The sequence below is a fragment of the Microtus ochrogaster genome, chromosome 2 (genome assembly GCF_000317375.1).
Source record: "Microtus ochrogaster isolate Prairie Vole_2 chromosome 2, MicOch1.0, whole genome shotgun sequence".
NCBI lineage: Eukaryota > Metazoa > Chordata > Mammalia > Rodentia > Cricetidae > Microtus > Microtus ochrogaster.
In genome coordinates, this window is record NC_022010.1 from 90,260,426 (window position 1) to 90,284,705 (window position 24,280).

At 40.3% G+C, this 24,280-nt stretch overlaps 1 protein-coding gene across 2 annotated transcripts in view; it reads left to right on the forward strand.

Moving 5' to 3' along the window:
* The window catches only part of Crybg3 (crystallin beta-gamma domain containing 3), a 115,712-nt gene that overhangs the window by 44,767 nt on the left and 46,665 nt on the right, over positions 1-24,280 (forward strand). For both annotated transcript variants that reach the window (XM_026787042.1, XM_026787046.1), the window contains exons 4-11: positions 4,038-10,116; positions 11,522-11,566; positions 11,837-11,952; positions 13,076-13,223; positions 17,609-17,745; positions 18,522-18,636; positions 19,879-19,914; positions 21,970-22,103. In XM_026787042.1, coding sequence (XP_026642843.1) covers positions 4,038-10,116; positions 11,522-11,566; positions 11,837-11,952; positions 13,076-13,223; positions 17,609-17,745; positions 18,522-18,636; positions 19,879-19,914; positions 21,970-22,103 — 6,810 coding nt within the window. The remainder of the gene's footprint in view (positions 1-4,037; positions 10,117-11,521; positions 11,567-11,836; positions 11,953-13,075; positions 13,224-17,608; positions 17,746-18,521; positions 18,637-19,878; positions 19,915-21,969; positions 22,104-24,280) is intronic.

The following is a 24,280-nucleotide window of genomic DNA, read 5'->3' on the forward strand; positions in this document are numbered from 1 at the left end:
GGGTTAAAAATAAATCAAAAAAGTAGCTCTCTTTGTGAAACTAGATTTATGAAATTCTTCCACAGCTCTAACAAAGTAGAGGTTTTTTTTTTTTTAATTCAAGGAGCATTTCAACACCCTTGTTTTTCTTTTGATTAAATAACAGGTATAAACTTGCTTTTTTTATATTCAACTATACTAGACAGAGAATTTTCTATCTCCCATATTGTCATGACTGTGTCTAATACATTAGATCTTTTCTTTCCTCCTTGATAAAGAATCTCTTCTGTTGGCTAGAGAGATGCTTTAAGCAGCTATCCTGATAAGTGAAAGGACATACTGGGGAGTAGAGACAGTTCCTGTGGCTTCACGTTGGTTAATTTCTGTTATCGTTTTTATGGTTTTCACAGGTTCACAGGCATCATGAAAAGCTATTTTGTCAAGTAGCTCTTTTCAAAAAACCAACTTTGTTAGTTGTATAGCTTTCCTTTACACAGAACAGTTAAAAGCCTTGCTATCATGGAAGAGAATATGATTAACTATGTGTTTTGAAAGGAAGTAAATATTGTTTAAAGATGTTTTCTAAAAGCCTAATTGTTATTTGCAGGCTGCTAGGCTTTTTTGTGATAAACGATACCTCTGTGGCTGAAATAGCAGGTGTATCAAGTTTATCTCTACTGTAGCAGAGCACTGTCCCAGCCTTTAGAGACAGAGTAAACATTCCCATGACGTGCTAGTGTCTTGGGCATCTCTGCCTGTTTTTGTAAATGCGTGTAATCTCTTAATACTTTATTCCTGTAATTTGGGGGATCATATATCTTTATGGATAAAAATCAGCTGCATAATTACACATATAAAATTCTCTTTTCTCTGTTCAGCTTGTGAAAGACAGACCCTTTAGCTTTTGTTTGTTTTTGTTCTTCTGAGACAGGGTCTGTTTATCATTTAGCCCTGGCTATGTAGATCCAGGCTGGCCCCAAACTCAGAGTTAGGCCTGTTTCCGACTCCCAAATGCTAAGAATGTGTGCCATCATGTCCACATAAAGTCACATTTTTTAGCAGCTCTATTTTATATAAAAATAATGAAAATATAGGACATTTTTATGTTTTTATCATTATTCAGTTATATTGATTCTGCTGTGACCTATGAAAGAACAGTGTAGAGACTAGACAGTGTTGGCTGACTGATCCTTTAAATCATGGCAGCATAGCTGCTCAGAACTGAAGCAATTAATTATAATGCATCAAGCCAGGCTTGCGACTTTGATGTTCAATGCTTTAAATATGGCAGTTGCTTTATATAGTGAGTGCACACTTGGGTTACAAATATGTAGTATTTCCATCCAGGGTGCTGCAGAAGATTATCTGGTTAGAACTTTAAGCCAAAGCATTAAATTCATCATAGTTGAAATTATGCAGAAAGTCCTAAAAATATAAAAGTATAACACCGATTCCTCTCTCGATACTCCAGAACTATACAAGGCGTTGCTATAGTAAGAGTATAATTATTGTACAGGACAAAATGCTTTGAGATCTAGTTCAGCCAAAGCTGGTTACAAGTTATCTATATATTCAGCATGACAAATAATGCTCTGCTTCCTATTTTCTCTTTCACCGGGATCATGTGTATTCCTTTATCCATTTCTGGATCTGGGTCATATTTTGGAAGAAAAGTTGTCTTCTAGTGAGCATAGGTTTTAAGAATATATAGTTTTATAATTATATAAGTACAATATAGTTTTAAGGAACATAACTTTGAAAGAAAAAAGCATCACAGGAACTGTTAGTTATTCCAGCATCTGGATTTCAGCATGTTTTTCTGAAAGGTTCTTGTATTTTTTTGAATTTATACGTGCTGATATGGGATTTGCCAGTAACACTACTTTTGTCTGAGTTTATGAATATTTTGAATAATCTGTATGAATATTTAAATGTGAAATTTTGAGTTTGTATGACTATGTCTGTGCACTGTGTGCCTGCCTGGGCCCGCAGAATTCAAAGAGGGTGTTGGACACTTTGGAGCTGGAGTAAGGGTGGTTGTGAGCTGCCACGCATGTGCAGCGAATGGAACCAGGGTCCCCTGCAAGAGCAACAAGGGCTCTTGATCACTATGCCACACCTTCAGCCCTGTGTGTGTCTTCTTAAATTTTCTTAAAAGCCTGCTTTATCCAAAGTGAGGCTTTGTTTTCCAATTCTTTGATCTAGTGTGAGACTCATACTGTAGCTAAAAGCCACTATTGCAAGGACCTAGTTTGGTTAATTGATAATGAACCGTAAAACAAATGAATGGAACAGACTCTTTTTCTTGTCTGTACTTACAGCATGGTGAGATTTTTAGGAGCCAGCATTTATATGAGGTGAAATAAACGAGTTCAGCTAAAATTTAAGATATATGTAAGAGATGTAAAATTTAAGATGTATGCTGAAGTTTTTATATGCTGAAGGAGAGGTACTTGACTTTATTATTGTGATAAATCTCGCTTTCTTAACATTGCTTTAAATGTCGAAATGAACTGTGTTTTTAAAGGTATTGGAAAACTAACTCGATTTTCCACATTTCGTATGGATTCTTTAGTAATGTTTTAGATCATGCTAGGTGTTGCCTGAAAAAGTCACATAGTGAATATTTCAACCATTGATCCTTATATTCCGGACCCTACATTATAACATGAGTTCAGACCTTAAACACTTTAATATCACTCTTAAGAATCAAGATATGGAGGCTGGAGAAATGGCTCAGTAGTTGAGAGCACTTGCCGCTCTTGAAGAGGACCCAGGTTCAGTTCCTAGCACCCAGGTCACCAACACCTGTACCTCTAGTTCTGGAGGATTCGATGCCATTCTCTGCTGTTCACAGGCACCTGCATTCACATGGCACACGTGCATACGTTCAGAAGCACATACATACATGCATACACACACACACACACACACACAAAAGGTAAATCATAAAGAAGACAGCCTGAAGTAGATTGCTTTATGTTCAGCCATATATTAATTCACACAAGGCATTGCATAGATGCTATTTTCTAGATCTTTCGTGAAGTATTTAATTATGCTGAGCTGATGATGGCAAATAGATGTTCCCTCAGATCGTTAATAGAATAGTTGGGGAAAACTCCTTAGCTCTCTGTAAGTTAATGTGGTAAATGTTGTGGTCTGTGAATTGGGAGGGAATTGAGAGGTCAGAGACTAAATATTTGTCCTTAGTAGAAGGGTTCAGTTTGGGTGGAGGTAATTTTTGAGCTCCATTCTTAGAGCTTAGAATTGAGGTGATTTTCCCTTTCATGATAAAATTAAGGGAGTAGGAATGGTGTTTATACAGGGCTACAAAGCCGTCTGGCCTGTCTGGGAACTTCAGAGGTAGATTCTTCCCAGCAAGCTTGATGGGGAAAGCATCAGGAACTTTCTGCTGCAGTCGGTTCTCCGGTCTTTGTAGAACTCCATGTCTGCCTTCACCCAAGCACTTTAGCACTTACCACAAGTGGGATATTCGAAAAACTCAATATGAGAGGAAATTGTTAGGAATTCTATTATTGAGTTAATGCTTATTCCATGTTAACTATGAGTGACGCATCTTGTTCCTAGCTAAAACTTCTCCAGTTTGTGCACTAAAAAGTTGCCATTCAAATTCACTTGAAAAATTAAAGGCATAGACACTTGCCCTGCTATTCTGATTTGCTAGAGAAATCAGTAATATGTAAGTTTAATGGTACCAACGCAAAGCACGGTCAGTGTTCTGCCTTAGGGTAGGGTGTTTGGGGATAAGAAGAAGAACCCAAGCCTTGGTTTGTCATTCTGTGTTCTTTCTATCCCCCACAATTAGAAATATATATGCAGTGAGATAAGAAGGAACAGTTCTGAGGAGTTCATATGGTATGATAATTACAGGCTGTTTGTCAGATTTTTACTATTTTTAACAAAACAGGTAAACTTTAAAATTCCTAGAATATTCTCTAAAACTTGTTACAGAAGACATAGTATTTGAAGGATACATTTCACAGTGGTACACTGTTATTAATTATATCACTTGATACCCATGCTGTTTCTTTTCACAGAAGAGACACTGTTGGTAAACCCGAGAGGCCTTCGGTAACATATGCAACATATCGAGGCCCCACACAAATCAGGAAGTACTTGAAGCAGCAGACTGTGTTGGAAACTGTGAACCACTTAGACAGAGAAGACGAAAGCTCTGACTCCAGTACACACACACATACAGGCTCTAGAAATATAATGGACCCTGTGATGGCCCCATTGTCGTCAGCCAGCAAACAGGTAGCCACAAAAGACTATTTGCTTGGGGGTCCATTAGAAGTCTCTGGCTACAGCCAAATAAATCTCAACATAGAAAGCCGTCTGGAAAATAACCCAGCATTGCAGAATAGTGCTTCATCTGAGACTATTTTAGATAAAAATAGCCGTGGAGGCTCTGGGAGAAGTCGGGCCTCCTCTTCTTCAGTGTCTAACCCCAGCTATGTTGTTGGGGAATGTGACTCAGAGCCTGAGAGGAGTTTGGTATGTTCATCATTGTTTATAGGAAGCAGAAGCAGCCAACTCCCTTGTCCAGAATTTCAGAGAAAAACTGCAACAGAAAATACGTGGAGAGAAAACAGCTCTGTGATGAGCGATGGGGTGTCAGTGCCAAGAGAGGAGCATGTTGAGCCTCAGAGACCTGCTGTTTCTGATTTCTCTGGTAGTAAATCTGATGGGAGTGTCACTACCAAAGTGGAAAGTACAAATTTGTCAAGTACAAATAAATCAATTAGGCATGAAGATGTACAGTTGCCAGAGAGTAAGTGTTGTGACAAGCCAGCCGCAGATAACCCATCAAGAAAGAATGTCAATCACACCAGCATTGCTGCTCTCCAGGGACATGCTGTGACAGACTCCAAGCTTGTTAATGAAGGAAAGAGGTTACCTGCACAAGAATCACAGAAAAATGTGGTTTCAGAAATTATGCAAGAAACAGAAGGTGCCTCTGGGGGTGAGCCCACAACTTTAAGTCATCAAAGAGCTCCAGAAGATGGAATTGAGTCCTTACCCAAAGTTACTGAGCCACTGTGTAAAACAGAAGCCCAAAGGCTTGGCTTGGAAGTATATGGCAAAACTCACAGTGCGGGAAAAAATCAAGAGGAGCTTGGTTCTGTAAAATACATCAGTGACTCAGCAGTTGTAGCAAGCGTAGAAAGTGAGACAGCACCTAAAGTGAATTTTGAACTAGATAGAAATCCTGTTTCAGAATCTCCTTTACATGCAGAGAATCCACAAAGCGCTCAAGTTTTCCCTGGTGCTGAGACACTCCTTAACCTTGACTGTAAAACATCTGATTGCAGTGCCTCACCGTCTACCTTTGCTTCTGGACTCAACATGCTGTGCAAGTTGGATTTCCCTGCCTTAAAGAGTGAGCAATCTCTGTCCAATGAAGCTGGACAGGGCCACATTTTCTCTCATCCTAGTGAGTTTCAAGATGTAGGAAATCATTCTGAGGCTGCATACAGGGAGACACCTTCCCTTCACCTTGGACATCTGTCTATCATCCTTGAGTCCAAGGAAACTCTTCCTGATAGTGAAAAATGCCAGTTTCCTTTAGGTCCTGGAACCATTGGCACTCATTTAGCTGGGGAAGATCTGTTGGACTGTGAGCATGGAGGTGTCTCTGAGGGTTACAATTCTGTTTCATCTCATGGTCGTAAGAAAGCAGGGTCAATGTCCTCAAACACTAAAGCAAGTAGCCCCACAGAGAAGACTGATTCTCTTTCCTTGGAAACCCAAGCTGTTAAAATAGGAGAGGGTGATGCTCAGAGCAGCTTCCCTGTTGCATCACATTCTGAAAAAGGGAAAGCCTTGTCCAAGCTGTCTGTCTCTCAAGAAGAATCCAGAGACATTTCTCAGGATGAACTTTCTTTTCCTCAGTTAACAGTTGCAGATGACCTAGCTGAGACTGTCTTATTAAATTCTCTGGAGATTAAAAGGGACAAAAATGATCAATCAGTGGATCACAAGGAGATGACAGAAATGTGTTTAGGTGGTGACTTTAAAGAGAATCACCAGGTTGGAATTTCTCCTGCTTCTCAACATCACAGTGCACAAGAAACAGAGATAGAAACCCTACATAATCCTGCTTCTCTTCTCAAAAGCAGTCAGCCTGGGATTGTACCTCTTGGTCCAGAGGAGGAATCCACGAGGCACATGGCACAGAACTGTAAAGGTAGCATGTGCACAATCAGTCCATCTTTGACCTCTTGTACGACTAAAAAGAGTTCTAGTGTCTCTGAAATGGAAGAACTGAGTTCAGATAATATTTCTCCAAAGTTCCAAGAAACTGACAACATACAAGTATATTCATCTTTTCTGGGTCCTGATGCCTGTTTAGAGAAAAACAGGTTTACATCTGAGGACCCTAGCTCAATTAATGTGCCCTCTCTGCTGGGGTCAGAAGGGGAAGAAGCCTCCTCTCCCAGAGAAAACTCTTACATCCAGACTGCTGGTGCTCGTAGTCCATCTTCCTCTTGTCACTCTCAAGGAGATAGCACAGCCATAGGTTCTCATGATCTCCCAAGTCATTTTGATTCCTTAAAAGTTACTGTAAATCTCACATATGAAGATGCTTCTGTTACTGACCCTCTGGGCCCTAATAGTGCTGATTTGGAATTAGATATGTCTAGCCCAAAAGGGGCAAAAGCAATGCCATGTCAGGGCTATTTGGGGACTCAGACTAGGAAGGTATCTCTTGATTTCCCAGCCACTGACTGCTTTGACAATCCCATGCAGACAGAGACGGGAACAGTTGCTGGGGCGCCAGTGTCAGTTAACAGCTCATGCCAGCAGTGTTCTGAAGCATCTGCTGACCAGACAGAAGCAAGGAGAAGAGCACATGACCAACTTTTACTCAAAAGTGGTTTACTCTCAAAAGCTGATACATTGGTTGAGGAGATTTTGAGTTCTGTCAGGGAAGAACTGAAATCCAAATACACGGTTGGTACCTGCCAGGAGCATCCAGCCAAAGATGATGGAGTGAACCCAGGTACTGTGAAAGAAGATAACCCATCAGAAGTGACGTTAGCGGGCATCCAGCTGAAAGAGTGCTTGGAAGAGAGAAGTGTGGAAAATATGTCAGAGGTCAAAGAGGAGGAGGACAGTGTTTCACCTGCAGCTGGTGAGACAAGTCTCCTTTTTGATTTCGATAGTGTGAATATCTCTTGTTTGTTAGAAGAACAGACCAGGGAATTAGTCGATGAGGTTATTTGTGCAGTCCAAGAAAATCTGACTGATGCTTTCAGTGATACTGAAAATATCCGGGCATCTGAACCTCAGTCTGACACTTCAAAGATTCTGAACAGTGGTGGCGTTGAACCACCTGGTATCATTAGGGAGTTCTTGGTATCAGAACAGGCAGCAAATCAAAGCACGTGTGAAATTAGTGCAAATAAACTATTAGGTAAATTCTCTTCCATAAGTAACTTAGTAAGTGGTACTGAGTCAATTAAAGGAAGAGAGACTGTTTCCTGTCAGCAGCCCCCGGGTTTTGGGAGTGGAGCTGAACAGTCTGATAATATACATTTGCACCAATCAGAGACTGTTTTACAAGCTGAAGACATGCCCCATACAAGGTTAGATGATGAAGTGAAGCCACATTTACTTGTCAGTGAGGACCATAAAAAGGCAGCAGAAACAGAGTGTGTGGATAATCACAAAATGGCAACAGAAGATACTAGAACTCTTGTATTAAATTCCAACTTGCCTCCATTTGCAAATGATGATGTTCACACGCCTGGCACCTCCAAAAACAGTTTGTCTGACAGCCTGGTATGCGTATCTGAAAAAGGTTTGCCGGGACATACCAAAAGCACACCCCTTGCAATGTCAGGTATGGGGAAAGCACAAAAAAAGGATAATGAAGTAAATGTAGGGAAAATCACACATATACCTTCCATGTTAGAGATAGGAAAGCCAAGTAAAAGGGATGCTGAATTGAGTCTTGTGAAACACGAAGCAGCCCCTCTTGTGTCACAGAAAGAAAAAGCATGTAAAAAGGATGCTGGATTGAACATTGCAAAAACTGAGCCAGAGGTTGACATTCTTGCAGGGGGAGGCATATACCAAATGGATGCTCAGGTACATGTTGAAAAACCTGAGGAACCACCTGCCCCTTTGGGAATGGAAAAAGCTTGTAAGATGGATAGCGAAGGGGACGTTGGCAAACCTGAGGTGACGCCTGCTATGTCAGAAATGAAAACTGTCCATCAAAAAGATGCTGAGGGAGATATTGGGAAGACTGAGGTAACTCCTGTTTCAGTTGGGACGGAAAATATTTGCCAAAAACATTCTGAAGGGGATGTTGGAAAGGCAGGGGTTGCATCTGTTCTGTCAGAGGTGGAAAATACCTACCAAAAAGATGGTGAGGGGATTGCTTCCAAAGCTGAAGGGACGGATCCCTTAGGAATGGAATATGCTTACCAAAAGGATGACGGAAGTGGTGTCACAAAGCCTGATGTGATAGCTGTTGAGTTGGAAATGGAAGATGGTGGCCCAAAGGGCTCTGAAGGAGATCCTGACAACACTGAAGGGTTATCTGTTAGGTTCACAGTGGGAAACACTTATCAGAAAGACACTGACAGGGTGAGTGGAAAGCTAGAGAGACCTGTGTCGGAAATGGAAAGCACTTACCGAAAGGATGCTGAAGATGTCTATAGAAATGCTGTAATGGTCCCATTTGTGTTAGACGTGAAAGAAATATGCCACGAGGCAGTACCTTCTTCCTTGGATATTTTGGAGAAAAGAGCTCAAGGAGATACTGAACAGTCAAATGGAACAACTGAATCCATGCCTTCTAAGACAGAAATGGAAGTAACAGCCCTGACAGATTCTAGTGGCAGCAATGAGAACCTAACCATTGAGAAAACCAATGGAGCACCACCAGAGGTAACCATTACACAAGTGGCGATCATGCATCCTGTTGCTGAAAGTGAAAAGGGTCCTCAAGAATACATGGAGAAGAGTGTTGGAGAAAAAGAAGCGTGGTCTGGTGACGTAAAGGAGGGATTGATCCCATACGATGACAGACTTGCATTGCATTTCAGAGGCTATGAGTCACCGACATTAAGTAAGGATTATGAGGGCTACCCAGCCTTAGCAATGCCAGATTTTCAAGAGGAGGATTCAGTAGTAAGGTTCAACAAAATAAAGTCTGTTACTTCAGTATATGACAAGAGGAGAGATCTGGATTATAGCGATGAAAAGGAAGAGTCGCATTTAGCCTTTATTCCTCAGGACGAACAAGAGAATTCCTCCTTCACTATCTTGTACGAGGAGCCCCTTCAGGAGGAGGACAAGTATGCTCCCACCAAATTAAGAGGGACACAGTCTGTCTTATTTCCTGACACTTCCTCCAACAGCATGTCTGGCCTCGCGTGTGAAAGGTCTGAGAGCAGAACTGACCTGGTCCATCACTTTGAAAAAGAAGGTAAACTGGGCGAGGCATTTGATGGAGATAATTCAGAAATGTTCCTATCAGTGGAAGCCAAAAGGTACAAAATTTACCCCTTAGCCCTGAGTCCCATTTATGAGGATGACAGCTCCCAGGAGGACGTCCTGTCCAGCGAGGTCTCGCCAGGTCACCATGGCTCCACAAAATCAAGAGAGAGTGCAAACCAGCCGTCGTCTGTCCTGTCCCTCCTCCAGTCGGTGTCGGAGCGCTTACAGAGAAATTTCGATGAAGATGACAGGCAGGCGGCTGAGGACGATGAGGAGGAAGCAGCAGTAGCTTCTGGGAAAGGTTGGAGAGCCGAAAGGAGGGAGCGTGTCACCTTCGACTTGGCAGATCCCTCCGTCACCTTTTATCCTGACGATGACCAGAAAAGCCCTGGACTCTCCGAGCCCTATGTGGAGGCCAGTGAACCGACCACCTCCAACCTGCAGCTTGGCCTGTGGCCAGAAAAGGCATCATTTCTGCAGAAATCAGATATGACTTCCAAGCTGCACTCTTCCCTGAAGAGTGCCTATCATCAGTATCTGCAGACTTCCAGGACGCATTCCTCAGAAGCAGGAACCAGATTTGGTGGTGTCTTTCAGGAGCCCGTGTCCAAGTACTTCCGCGTCCAAGACCATGCAGGCAGATTGAGTCCTTATATAGAGGTAAGTTCCTGGGATCTTTAACTAGTGAAGCAGAAGTCTCGGTTGTGAGACTCCCTGAAGGTTTATAAAGAAAACCTGTGTGTTGGGAGGAGCACAGTAGCGGAGGCCTGGAAGTTTGGGAGGCTATGACAACAGACCTGCAAGTTCTAGGCTAACCTGGCATCTTAGTGGGACCCTGCGTCAAAAGAAAAGAAACAAAAAGAGCTGTGTGTATATAGATCAAGAGTGGTCACCTAGCACTCAAGGACAGGGTTCACTTTACACACACAGACAGACAGTACTTTGAGAAGTAAACTTTGTTGTTTTATAACTTGAGGAATATTCTTTGAAGCATGTCATAGCATATCTTTTAGTTATCTGTTAACAACAGGAAAACAAAATTGCTTAGAATGTAAAGGCCCTATTAGAGAAACCAGAGATTTCACAGTCTTTGGCTAATATTTCAGTGTAAATGAAGTGATATTTATTGAGTTTCTCAGATTACTATATATTGCTACTTCCCATTTAACTTATTTATATCATGAAAATCTCTGTTCAGTAACATTTTTACTTCTTTGCTTTGCCACGTCCTTCACCCAAAGCAGGGTGCCGAGCAGCCTGATAAGAAAAACAAAAAGCCACATTATAGCTGAAAAACACAGTCAACTTCAGATAACATTTTTCCTTGGCTTAGAAACACTCATATGTTTAACGTGGACTATTATTTGATCATGGAGTTTTCTTTGTTGGCATTGCCAATACCATGGAACTTTCTCAAGAATCCTCAAGACCTCTATCTTGACTTTGAACTAACTTAGTAACTTAGTAATAGTTGAATACTGAGCAGTTACCATAAAAACCAAGATGATTTAAAAATAAACGACGGTATTAGATGAAATTTTGTTTTTTTTTTCTGGTACCTGCTGCTTACCAAATACAGCAGACCCTCTTCACAAATACAAAATCTGGTTTCTGCGTTTTTCGCTTTGTCTCCCTACTCCTGACTGTTTTCCATGCTTCCACACCAAGGAACAATCAAGGTGGCTCTCTTCCTGGAATATTTCTCACTGTTTTTTACTCCAGTTTTTCACTGTTTAAAATCCTGTTCTTTTAAGAGAGCCTCGCCAGCCCACAGCCTCTCTCCCTCCCCTCCCTGCTGCTGCCATTGACTGTGTTTTCAGTGGTTATTGGAGTGTGATCATCTATTAGTTCCTTCTGAGCTGTGCATTTCTTGAAAGCAGGGACATTGTTACTTTCTTCTCTATTTACAGTTTGTTTTCCTGGGCTATAGAAGCATGTATACATGGCATGGTTATCTAGTCAATGTGTGACAAATTGGGTTTGACTGTGGAGAATGTGGACTCTGTATGTAGACATATATATTTTTCCCTGCTATATCTCAGTTGTTCCACTTTTACTGTTTCAGAATGTTGACACACAAACTCTGAGGTGTAACCCAAGGCCTGGGAAGGTAAGCATGTTGTTCTCTTGTGGGCTGATATAAACGCTGAAACTCTGGTTGCTTTCAGGCTTGTGGCATTGAAGACAAATCCTTTTGACTGACTTAAGTGAGAGTTTTAATCGTTTTTTAAACTTAAGGGTTTAACATCTACAATAATTACTAAAAACATGCGCTTTGCTCATGCAGGGAAGTTTATTGTTTATGTTCTATGACATTTTTAACTTCTTTATGCATTCTGAAAATTAGTCACTATGCCCACCTATTTACTGTATGTTACAGATGATTATCTATGATCTCCATGGAAGTAAATATAAACAAGAAGTCTACTGTAACGTTCCTGATGCTACAACATGGTCTTTCCCGAATGGGGCACTGATAAAAGTTGTAAGGGGCTGGTAAGAACCCTTTTGAAATGTTACAGCCTATTTTTTAGAATTAACCATGGCTTCTTATAATTATCCTTTGTAGCATTTATTTAAGTCATATTCTTTCCCCCCAATTTACTAGAATATTTGAAAGATTAATAGTGTTTTATAGCTTACTCCTTTTATTTACTATGACATGCTATATAGGCTATTTTTAGTACTTAATGCCCGCAGTGGATTGCAAGATCCAATGTATAGCATCAATGCTAGTTTACAATTGCAGTATTATCTAAATAGATTTGCAAGACAAGTGAATGAAACATGGCCTTGAAAAAATGAGTTCAGAGTTGTGGGAAGCTATGGAATGTGAAGGCCACACGGAGCCATTTGTATAGTTGAATTCCTTGGGTGGTGGAAAAATGATAGACAACCTCCTTTGTTATTATGGACACTGCCCCGTGGACATACTGGAGCCAGGGTTTCCGTGTCCAGTGTTTAGGTTAGCCCGGGCCAGTATGTGGGCTGTAAACAATGTGGTGTAGTGTTGTCTTCATGAAAGAAAATGGATTCATGTCTGTAGTACCCAGTAATAGAACAATTAAGACAGAAACGTAACTTGGCTTCCTTAAATTATTTTTATATAAATGTAAGATTTTATGTATGTGACATATTACAGTATATTTGTATAAATACATAGTCATGTTTCTATTGTAATACAGTGTTTAATGTTTTAAATTTTATTTAATATTTTTAATTTCGTATGTATGAGTGCTTTGGCTACATATGTGTAGGTGCACCACATGCATGCCTGGTGCTTGTGGCGGTCAGATGAGGGTGTTACTGGAATTATGTATGATTGTGACCTGTCATATGGGTTCTGGAAACTGAAGTCAGGTCCTCTGCAAGAGTAACAAGTGCTTTTGACTGCTGAGCCATGTCTCCAGCTCCCTCCCATTTTCAGTATTTTCATTTCTAGTTTGTACAGATATTTTTAAACTTAAGTTAGTCTGTATTATTATTTCTAAAGTACCATTATATGCTAATAGCAGGAGCTAAACTAGCTTTAAAAAATACATACAATGGTCTGTGACCTACTCAGTACCCGTTCTTAGCGATGTCAACTCACCAGCCTCTTGTGCTTCTGTTTACTCAGCTGGATTTTATATGAGAAGCCCCATTTCCAAGGTCAGAAATGTGTTTTGGAAGAAGGGGAAAAGGTCTTAAATCGGGATTGGCTTCTTCAGAACAAGAAGCACCCAGAAAGAAACTTTGTACTGGGCTCTATCAAGCGTGTCTTAAAGGTAATGCAGCCATTCATTTGCCACTGTATTTATTTTGGTTTTAATCACGTACTAAAGTTGTCCTGTGGCCTCACACTGCTAAGAAATAGTTTGTGCTAATGTATTAACCTTCATATTTAAATTTATACATATCAATGTTTAAACAAATGATAACTTAAAATTTAAAAAGTAAATTTATAAAATTTAATAATTTTGAATGATAACTTTATATATATATATAAAACATAGATAAAATGCTAGGTATAATTACTGTAGGAATATTTTAAAAAGGTAGTAGTTCCAAATCTTTTTCTAACTTAAATATTGCTACTTAGTATGTCTGTGTTGCATGTGTATTTGCCTGTGTGTGGGTGGGTATGTATATCTGTAAATGTACTGGGGCACGTTAGAAAAAAAAATGTAAAACGAAATGAAAATGAAAGTGTTGCTGTTCAGTTTTCTGTTCGAGACTTATTGAAGATGAGGGAGGTTTTCCATCTCAGAGCCTCTGTGGCAGGCTTTCTTTTGGACTGCTACCAGCTCCCATATAAAGCTACGGAGGCTTATTACTTGTCAGTGTCCAACCTTATCTTATGCTTGCCCCACTGGCTCTTATAACTTAATTTAACTTGTTTCTCTTCATCTACATTTTGCTTTGGGTATTTTAACCTTTTCTTTCATTCTGTATATCCTACTCCATGGCTGGCTGGCTGACCTTTGGCAACTCTTTCTTTTTCTCTCATTTTCTCTCCTCTTAAGCCTAGATTCCTCTTACTCATCCTATCTGCCCATCAGTCCTGCCTTTCCCTCCTCTGCCTAGCTATTATTCACATTTTTTTCTCTCTTCCATTGTTTGTTCATTGAGTCATTTTTTTTCAGTTGTAGTGTGATTGATCACATGTCTTCAACAAGCCAACTTTTAGTATGGGAGGAAAATAAAACTATTAAACCTCAAGCAGAAAATGTAGAAATATTTTAGAAAGTGAGACTCAGGCATGGAACTCCTTTCTTCTTCAGCTCTGTCAGAATTCTGCCTAGGGTTACCTTCTTTCTCATGGCAGCTCTTGTCCTGCCTAGACTTGTCTCAACCAACATGACCTTGTTTCATCATCTTGATTTTAGTTGCTCTCCTCTGAACTTAACCTGATTTAATGATGTCTTCACTTGATTGTGAACAAATGCAGCAGGGACTTTCAGTGTTCAGCATGTGTTGATTCTATTTAAGGGTCATCATTTGCAGCCAATGAAAATGATCAGGGTTGGGGTGACAGCACAGTGACTCCAGTGCAGTCTTTTCTGAAATCAGAGCCAGTGTTGTAAATTTCCTTGTTTACTATTTATTCCTTGTACATCCATTTCAAAGGTACAATCCTTCCATTCTGACCAGAAATCACTAGGGTTAATGCTGACATTAGTGAACCCTGAAGAGAGATTGTTGTTAGACTAAAGGCGTCTTGTGTAAGATGGAGGAAAAACTGATCATTCTTTTTTTTTGTTTTGTTTTGTTTTTCGAGACAGGGTTTCTCTGTGGCTTTGGAGCCTGTCCTGGAACTAGCTCTGTAGACCAGGCTGGTCTCGAACTCACAGAGATCCGCCTGCCTCTGCCTCCCGAGTGCTGGGATTAAAGGCGTGCACCACCATCGCCCGGCCCTGATCATTCTTTTTACCCTTTTTGTTAACTACAATTCATTCTTACTGTTTCTCCTCTATCACCTTAACTTACATATATTAATCATATGAGACTTTACCAAGATACATTTGCAAAATAAAGCATGGTTGGAAAAGTGTTGAATAAAGCCTACACACTTTTGAGTCATCTTGTTTATGGTTGCTAATTTACCGTAAAGGACCCTCTAGTTGTAAGAGTTTGACTGCCTTTGCCCATCAGTAATTATGAGTCTTGAAAAGATGGCTGTTTTTGTGAATACTCACCCCAAAGACAGCTTAGTGGAATCTCTTTCAGTCACCTCGAGTGAATCTCGCATTTGTCTTCTGCCTTTTGTTCCCATCGTTTTCTTGAGCTGTCACTATGCTTTGGCGGCCTTGCCATTTCCTTCTGTGTTGCCGTAGACACGAGTGCCTCTTAGCCTTTTCCCTTTTAAAGTCCACCACCCAGACATTGTTTGTGCAGCACAATGCAGAGGAAACTTGTTTGTGTGAGGCATTTAGTTCTGTATTCCACGACCGTGCCTCCACGCCCCAGGGGACAGCATTTGAGGTAGCATTAGCAGCACTCTCTTATCAACAGCACACCACAGACGGCTGAAGATTGACAGGTGACTGTTCTTATCAACAGCACACCACAGACGGCTGAAGATTGACAGGTGGCTGTTCTTTATATTTCTGGCTAATTGTAAAGTGAAGCTTCAAAAGGCCGTAAACTTTCCTGTTTTAAAGGCTATTTAGGTTGTGCTGCTTTAGTTTACTTCAGTTTAGGAGCTTATTTCTGAAAAAGAGATGTATAAATTTGCTTGGTTTCAGAAGTATATCTGAAGGAAAACATCACAGTCCATATGTCATAACTACATAATATACATGCCCTGCTAGTACTTTCATAGTTTGTTCGGAGTAAGACTCCTTTTCTTAGTTAAATTGAATCTTTTTTTTTTTTTTTTGTTTTTTGAGACAGGGTTTCTCTTTGGAGCCTGTCCTGGAACTAGCTCTGTAGACCAGGCTGGTCTCGAACTCACAAAGATCCCGCCTGCCTCTGCCTCCCGAGTGCTGGGATTAAAGGCGTGCGCCACCACCGCCCGGCTCAAATTGAATCATTTTTGGAAAGACAATGGTGATAACATGTTTTGACTAATAAAGTCTGTTGGGTACTTAATTCCCTAGGATAGCATATTCCAGTTGGTATCTTAAATTACTTCATTTGTAATTGAGGACAATTGAAAACTGAGCATGTGGAAAGTTTAAAAAATTTAAAACAGTAAAACCTCTAATTAAAAGGAAGTCATCCAGTCTCTAGTTAGTGGTATCTTTGATGATTGTTGCATGTACTCATTTTATTAAAATGCCTTTATTTGTATTTCAAGCATTAGAGGTGAGAATCAGGTTACTGAAACTTAATTTGTATGATTAAGCACTCTTGAGTTTCTGAGGTTGTATGTTTGAATAGGATGGTATCTGTAATTTTGGAAAAGGGAAAAATCATTGTGATTCTAATTCCTTAAGAAAAGACAGTATTATTTAATTTATTTCTTAAAAATTTCCACCCTCTCCCCTCCTCCAGTTTCTCTCCCACCCCCTCCCACTCCCTCTCCCCCTCCCTCTCCAGTCCTAAGAGCAGTCAGGGTTCCCTGCCCTGTGGGAAGTCCAAGGCTCTCCCCCCCTCCATCCAGGTCTAGGAAGGTGAGCATCCAAACAGACTAGGCTCCCACAAAGCCAGTCCATGCAGTAGAATCAAAACCCAGTGCCATTGTCCTTGGCTTCTCAGTCAGCCCTCATTGTCAGCCATATTCAAAGAAAGACAGTATTTTTAAACATCATTCAAGAGATTATTAGATATTATAAGAAATTTCCCTTAATAAAGAAGGCTTTAGATGCATCATGAACAGCATGTATAAAACTTCCAGAGGCCAGTGTTGGGGTGTGACTGCAGAGCTCTGGAAAGTGAGTGTGAGCCCTGATGCTGTAGAAAACCAAAACCAAAAAGCAATCTGATGTGTATTGATCCAGGGAATGGTGCTCTTAGAAGTTCAGGGTTTAAAGGTGCTCTCACCTGACTCATAGTTGTGGGTTGCGGTTATTACTGCAGTTTGTACCAGAAGTGGAAGTGGATTAAAAAGAGCCGGGCAAGTGTAGTTTTAAAGGAAGGTCTGACAGTGGGTGTCCCATCTTTAAAAGCTGGGACAGAGTCAAATTTCCTAATACCTTTTATCGTCGAGCCAACTCGCACTGAACAAATAAGAATCCTACAAGTAGGAAAACATTTCCTTCCCCCTCACCTCTAGTTCCTTCCCCTTTGTTGATGAAAATTAGATAAACACACCAGAGGGGCAGTGCCTCTCCATTATTTATTTTTTATGTCCCCCAGGAGATCAGCTTTTATTTAAGTCCTTTCCTCCTGAGACGGAAGCATGCAGGCCTTTGGCCCTCAAATCGTTTAGTAACTGAGTCATTCTTAGCGGGAGAAGTATTTTAAAAATGAAGCAGAAAAAAAAAAGTAAAGAAAGCAAGACAGTAGTTTTTCCAGCAACGTTCATGTGATTGTTGCATTATTCATTTGATTCCCAAGGAAAGCTTTTTTTAAAAAAAATTGCTTAAGGATCACCAGTTTCTCCCTTGTGTTGCTTCATGGAGACTTCCCAGTGCACAATGAAAGCATTGTAACCGGGTGTCCAGGGTGTTTACAACATTGGCCTGTGTGTCTCTAGATGATTTCAAAGGCAGTTTTTCTTTTCCAGGATTGCAGCATTCCGGAGATAGAGTTGTGCCCCGAGTCTGACCCTGGGTGCTGCCCTATCTACATCCATCGAGCTGTGCCCAACCTGGAAGAACTGAACATCCCCAAGTCCGCGTCCTTCATGGTGAAGTCGGGAGTGTATGTGTCAGCTTTTCTCACTTGTAGCGATTAAAGGCCACCAGTTAACCTTTTCGCTTCACATTTCAGTAGATGACTTATGAATTCTGAAGTTTTAGTTAGTCTTGTTTATGCTTCCGGATACCCGAGAAAGACTACTTCCTGGTTTAAAACGTATGCTGTCCATCTCTGGATCCAATTAAGGCTTTGATGTATGGCTCCTAGGTGCAGGTACAGAATCCCCGGCCTTCTTGATAGATGGATCACGTTGTCTTTTTTATCTAACACATTTGGGAACTGGGAAGTAAGAACATGTCCCTGACTTAAAAACTTGGACCCTAAAGGATGTCTGGCTTGTGTTAGCTATTGGTTCTTTCAGTTGACTATTTCCCAAGCCAGCATAGCCACTGCTTTGTGTTTTACTTCCCTGTTCCTGAAAGGCCAAGGTGAGTCATTCTTGCCTTGATGAATGATCCACCCTGTGGGGCTAGCTGCAAGCAAAGATTGGCTGTTGGGTGTTGCTTTCTAAGTTGTCATCTGCTGTTATTAAAGGTACCACACGTTTTAGGTCTTAGAAAATTCCAGGGCAGAAATTAATACACAGTACTCTACCATAAGGTAGAGAGTACATGAATATAAGTGCTTAAGAACATGTGACCATTCCTCATCATATGCTAATTACTTTGCTACATTTTATTAGTGTAATCCTAGAACTTCTTGATGGCCCCCTTTCCTCTTATAGAGCCAAACTGAAGTATTATTACCATACTGTAACCAACCATTTGTACCTTGTCTAGTTGGCTGGCCTACCCAGATATTAATTTTAAGGGGCAAGCTACAATCTTGGAGGAGGACCAGGGGCTCTTTGAGATTTCTGCAGCGGAAATGAAATCACTGCATCCTCTTCAAATGGTAAGCAGGTTCCACCCGAGGCTCTCCTCTTCCCCGGCACCCACCCCCGCAGAGGGAACTCTGCCGAGAGCCCGCAGTCTCAAGACATGAATGCATGCACCACTGAATTGGCACATTGTATACTGTGTGTTCATGTTATACAGAACGTTTGCATTTACCTAGAACTCTGGCAGGCAATATGTAGAATTTTTTAAAAAAATTAAGTATTGCCGGGCGGTGGTGGCGCACGCCTTTAATCCCAGCACTCGGGAGGCAGAGGCAGGCGGATCTCTGTGAGTTCGAGACCAGCCTGGTCTACAAGAGCTAGTTCCAGGACAGGCTCCAAAACCACAGAGAAACCCAAAATCGAAAAAAAAAAAAAAAAAAAAAAAGTATTGCATGAAATTTTAAATATTTATTAAAATCTGGAGATTTTCTTGTTGATACTAATTAGAAAATTAGTTGTAGAAGATTGTCTCTTCCAGTTTAATAATGGATAGTAAACTTAGCATTAATAATAAATGGGTTGCTCTTTCAGTGTTTACCATGTTAAAGATTAAATAAGCGCCTGCAGCATCTCTGTGGCAAGCGCTTACTTTTTTTTTTTTTTTGAGGAGCAAGCTGTTCGATTAAGTGCAGGCTATGTGATAAAATATGCTTGGTCCTGTGCCTGGGAAAATGGAAACAAGGACAAATGCAGAAATGCAGGAACCTTAAGCAACATCAGAATGTGGAGTAGGATTTTTAACACTTTAACGTTATGTAGGTAGGGCTTCTGTGAGACTGGTGTTACTATTTATACTGTACAGTCTCGATGTGACAAGGCCATTAGGTATGATCAGCTGTGTTGCGGAACTCGGGGGAGGAGGTGTGGACATGGTGCTGTGCCCTAATTTAGAAAGCCTGAGTGATGCTAGGGGATGCGTTTGAATACCGGCCTTAGAGATCTGCTCTGCCAAGGGTCCCATTCTTCTGTTTGGGATACTCTACAGCTGCAATTTAATCTTTAATTGGTTGTGTTTGTTTAAAGGTCCTTTGTGTTCTGATCTGAAAGCTTTTAAAAATTTCTTGCCCTGTCCATACTGATATAGGTCAGTCAGTCTGACTTGGTTTTGACTGCTGTAGGGTTCTGAATTTACTATAGTTAAACTTGACTACTGCGTTGTCTTAGCTAATGAGATTTTTGTAACTTACACATAACTTGGTTACTTCTCCCCTTCTTATGTATTTACATTGTTCTTTTAAATATCTTGTCACCTTTAGGGCGCACTGAAAGTGGAAATGCCTATGAACTTGAAGGTAAGTCTTGAACTGTCGGGCAGCTCAGAAGACTGACCACGAATCTTTAAGTACTTTGATATGAGACCGTCCCAGTGAGTGGAGGCTGCAGGAGTTGGAAGTGACCGTGTGGGAGGTCTCCTGAGGGCCCAGTCTGTGACTGCGAATGGCTTGCAGGCCTGGAGGTCTGTGCTGCCATCTCCCGCAGACCCACCGTCAGAAGGTGGCAGGTTTGACTGAAGCTGGGAACTCAGCAGGATTCGAGAACAATGCTTGGAAAGAGGTCAAAGCAGAGGAGTTAGATACGGCTGTTAGTTAGTTAGCTCCCGTTGGGTGGCTGTCAGTTTGCAAGTTTGAGTGCCTAAAAGGGAGGGTAGAGGCAATGCAAACTGAGTGGCAGAAGTGACAGGGTCAAGCATGTTACAGGAGGAAGAAATAGAATTACAAATATGTGTGTGAGGGGAGATGGGAAGAAAATCTGTTCTGTGGTCAAAGATGCAAACAGCCTTCAAAGATAGGAAGTAGCCCCTGCTGCCAGAGGCGGGTATGGACTGCGACACCCATCCTCGCTTTCACAAAGACGCCATGCCTCCGGTCCCCTTCTTTCCTCCACATCACAAGTGACTGAATTGACTGTGATTTTCTCAGTCACATGGATAAATTTGTTTAAAACTTGCATGGCTCAGTGCATGTCTTACACCCCGATGCCATGCTGGGGTCATCCGAGTCTTAAGAACTTCAGCCTCTTCTCCCTTCTCAAGTATGCTGTTGTGATTGTGAATGAGGCCAGAAGGTTTTCAAAGTTTCCCAGCAAAGGTTGCAGGCGGCTGATGTAACTAATATTGGTAGAATTACCTGTGACACTCTCTCATGTGACTCCTGCTGCAGCCTCCAAGTGTTGTGAGTCACAGCCTGAGTGTGAAAGGCTGAGCTACCTGGGGCGTTTGCACTTTGACACATTGTAGGCCTCTATGAGTGGACTGGTTTTTATAAGCAATCACAACTTGCCAATTAGAAATTAATTAACATTGATGATGTCATAAGAGCTTGTTCATGATTACTGCTTTTTACTTTACTATCATCCCAGCAGCAAATAAACCTGAATAAAACTTGATTGTGTGTATAATATTTATATAATTTAACTTCATAACATATCTATGATTATTATAGCTTCCTGTGAAAAGCTAGTGTGTAATTTTTTTCAGTCTATCAGTTATAATTATTTCTTTTAGAAATAGGGTGTAAGTTTTAACAATTTTATATACTTAAGCCTAGGGATTTATCACCAAGATCTTTGGTTTTAGTCATATACAGATAATTCCTGTTAGCCATAGGAAGGACAAAGGGTAAGCTGTGGAGAGATCCACACTGTTACCACAGCCATGGATTTAGGGGAGGGGGTCCTTGAGAGGTAAAGACATCAAAACAGTAGAGAGCCCTGTGGTAATATTTCTCCACTGCTGTCCATGTGCTTCCTGCTCTGCTCAGCATTCCACCCCGAGATTTGAACTAATTTTCAGTTAGCAAGAAACGCTTGGCTTCCCAGTCCTTTCTTTGTTTCAGGAACTATTTATTGCATTTATATTTAAAACTTTGATACCTCCACCCTTTCAACAATTATCAACAATTATACAAAGCACATGGTGTTATAAGAAGGTGCATTTGGGTTTTGAATTCAGTAGGTAATTTAGTTTTATGTGCTGGAAGCTCCAGATGTTTTCCATATCCCATACCTTATGGGGTATGAGCTGAATTCACAGAACAAGAGGATATAAAGAAAATTCAAGAGCCATCTATAAGTCAGTTTAGCCTACACAGTGGTCCTAGCGTTTGGGTAAGCAGAAAAAATGTAATAATAGCCAGGCACACTGATGTGAAAGAAGCACAAGAAGAAATAATTGGCCCAAAGAATGATAATGGCGCATGCGTACTTTATGAATGTCAAATGCTGTTTTCTGTTGTAAAATTAACTTTGAAAGCCTATGTTGCACCCTATTCATGTTTTGTCTTTAATGCCACTAAAGTCTATCCATGGTACAATATGAATATGTTAAATAACAATTTCGTGTCTTTCAGGTTATCCTTTATGAAAAACCTCACTTCCACGGACATACCAAAGAATTTAGTGAACATATAGATTCTGTCCCTAAGTTTTTAAAAAGTGATAAGGACTTCCATGGCATTGGATCAATTCGTGTCATTGGTGGAGTGTGAGTGTCACATTTTCAATACATGATTTATTACCCTGCTTTTAGGAATTAGCTTAAACAATATACTAAAAAAAGACAAAGTCAGCCAACCTTAACCTTAATCTATCTCCCTTCTGTAATACAGTAAGTAGAATACATAACTTAATAATGATTGGGCCTACTTATTGGTTTTAAAGACTTACTGGTTGTCAAGGTTTTGAAATAGAAACCATACTATGTATTTAATGTAAATTTTCAATACCTAGCATTTCTAAAATATCATAGAAGAATTATAAGGTAAATTTCTATTTTTTACAGACTGTGAGCTTGGGGGAAGGCCTAGCTTCTTAATCTGCTATTCTGTTGATCTATTCATATTGGCTAACTTACGCTCTAAGGTAGTGAGTTATCTCATTAAAGTAATAGAGTAAGCCCTGTGATCCAAAACCACTAAATATACACAACACAGGGGTATTACTGCGACCCCAGCCTCAATCGGCTTCACTCTAGCAAAAGTCCTTAGAAATTTGTAACCAGGCTGGTCTTTGCCTGTTTTGTGTTCTTGTGAGGGCAAAAACACCAAGCAGAAACTTGGCTCACAGCAGATTTGCTGTGGAGAGGCCCGTGCCAGGATCTGTCCAGAAACATTATCATATGTCTTTTCACACGGTGGTTGTTTTAAATGTGATTCATTTTAATACAAAGCATTGACGAAATATCATAGAACTTGTTAATGCCCCTCTAGCAAACGATGCTTTTAAAATATCCATAGGTGTGAACCTGTCTACAGTCACCTGCAGTTCTCTATTTGCAGTTTGTGATATGAACTAATTACTGATTGCCATACCAGCCTAATGAGAATAGGAGAAAACTAGCAAGATAAGTACGTCATATTGATACTTGGTCTGGTATGCCAATAATCATTTAGCCCTGAATTAAAAGCATTACTTGGTGTTGAAAGGACAGATAAAGTGGGTAGATATGTTCTTAGTCTGTTGTGTTTATTTGTAATACTGTGTTTATTATAATATTCCCTGTTTTGTGAACACATATGTGTATTGCTAAAACTCTGCTAATAGAAGGTTTTTGTCTATTTTTCCTCCTGAGACCTAAATGTTTTCCCCTGTTACCTAGATGGATTTAAAACTGGTTGTCTGCCTCAAAAGTCATCTGCTAAAATTTAGTGTGATGAATGTTATTGTTTTTTACAATTGCTTTATAAAAAAAAAAGACAAAGAATGGCCTGTGATAGAGAATACACACTTTCAGTTTTATGTGACAGTCAAGGAGTAAAACACGATGCTCCCACTTAGAAATCACAAGCTAGCTTGATTGTTTTTCATTTTTTGTCTCATTTTTTGGCTTTTTAGCTGTTTAGCTTTATATATGGAGAGTATGGGTCCTTTTTCATCCCTGTCCCACCTTAAGGAATCTGAGGTCTGTAAGACTGATGATCTTGCCTTTAATCCCAGCAGTCAGGAGAATCTCTGAGTTCAAGGTCTCTGGTCTACAGAGTGAGTTCCAGAACAACCGGGGCTATACAGAGAAATCCTGTCTCCAAAAGCCAAAACAAAACAAAACAAAAAAAAGCAAAACCAACAGAAACAAAACCCTTAATTCATCATTTAACATTAAAGTCTTGGTACTCTTCATTATTTTTCTCAGTCAAATATAGTTCAAAATGGGCTTCGAATAACTTCCTTGATACAAAAGAAAGCTTAGACTGTGTTAAGTTTTCTGTGAGATGTTTTTTCACATTATAGTTTAAGAATATAATCATCATGTTAATACTGTCTGTATTTCAAACTCACTGAAACTTACTAGTATGTTTATAGGCTCTTTCGGCATCCTGTGGAATTCCACTCCCTAGCATTGCATATACCTAGAAACAAAAGGTAACGAAAGATGAAGATGGCCACATGTGTAGTACTTTGTGCTGTGTGAAAAGAGTTTGGTTTTATATATACACACGGCTTCAGAGGGGTGGACAAAGAATAATTAATAATAATAATAATAATAGGCAGCCTTCTTGGACTTCTTTTTTTTTTTCCTTCATGTTTCTTAATCTGAAATTCCCTAATCTGGAGGCTGAGAATAGTCAACCTTGCAGGCTATCCCTTTGGAAGGGCCCACCTTTACTTTATCATCCAGGTAAAGGCTACTTTTTTTTTTTTTTTTTTTTTTTTTTTTTTTTTTTT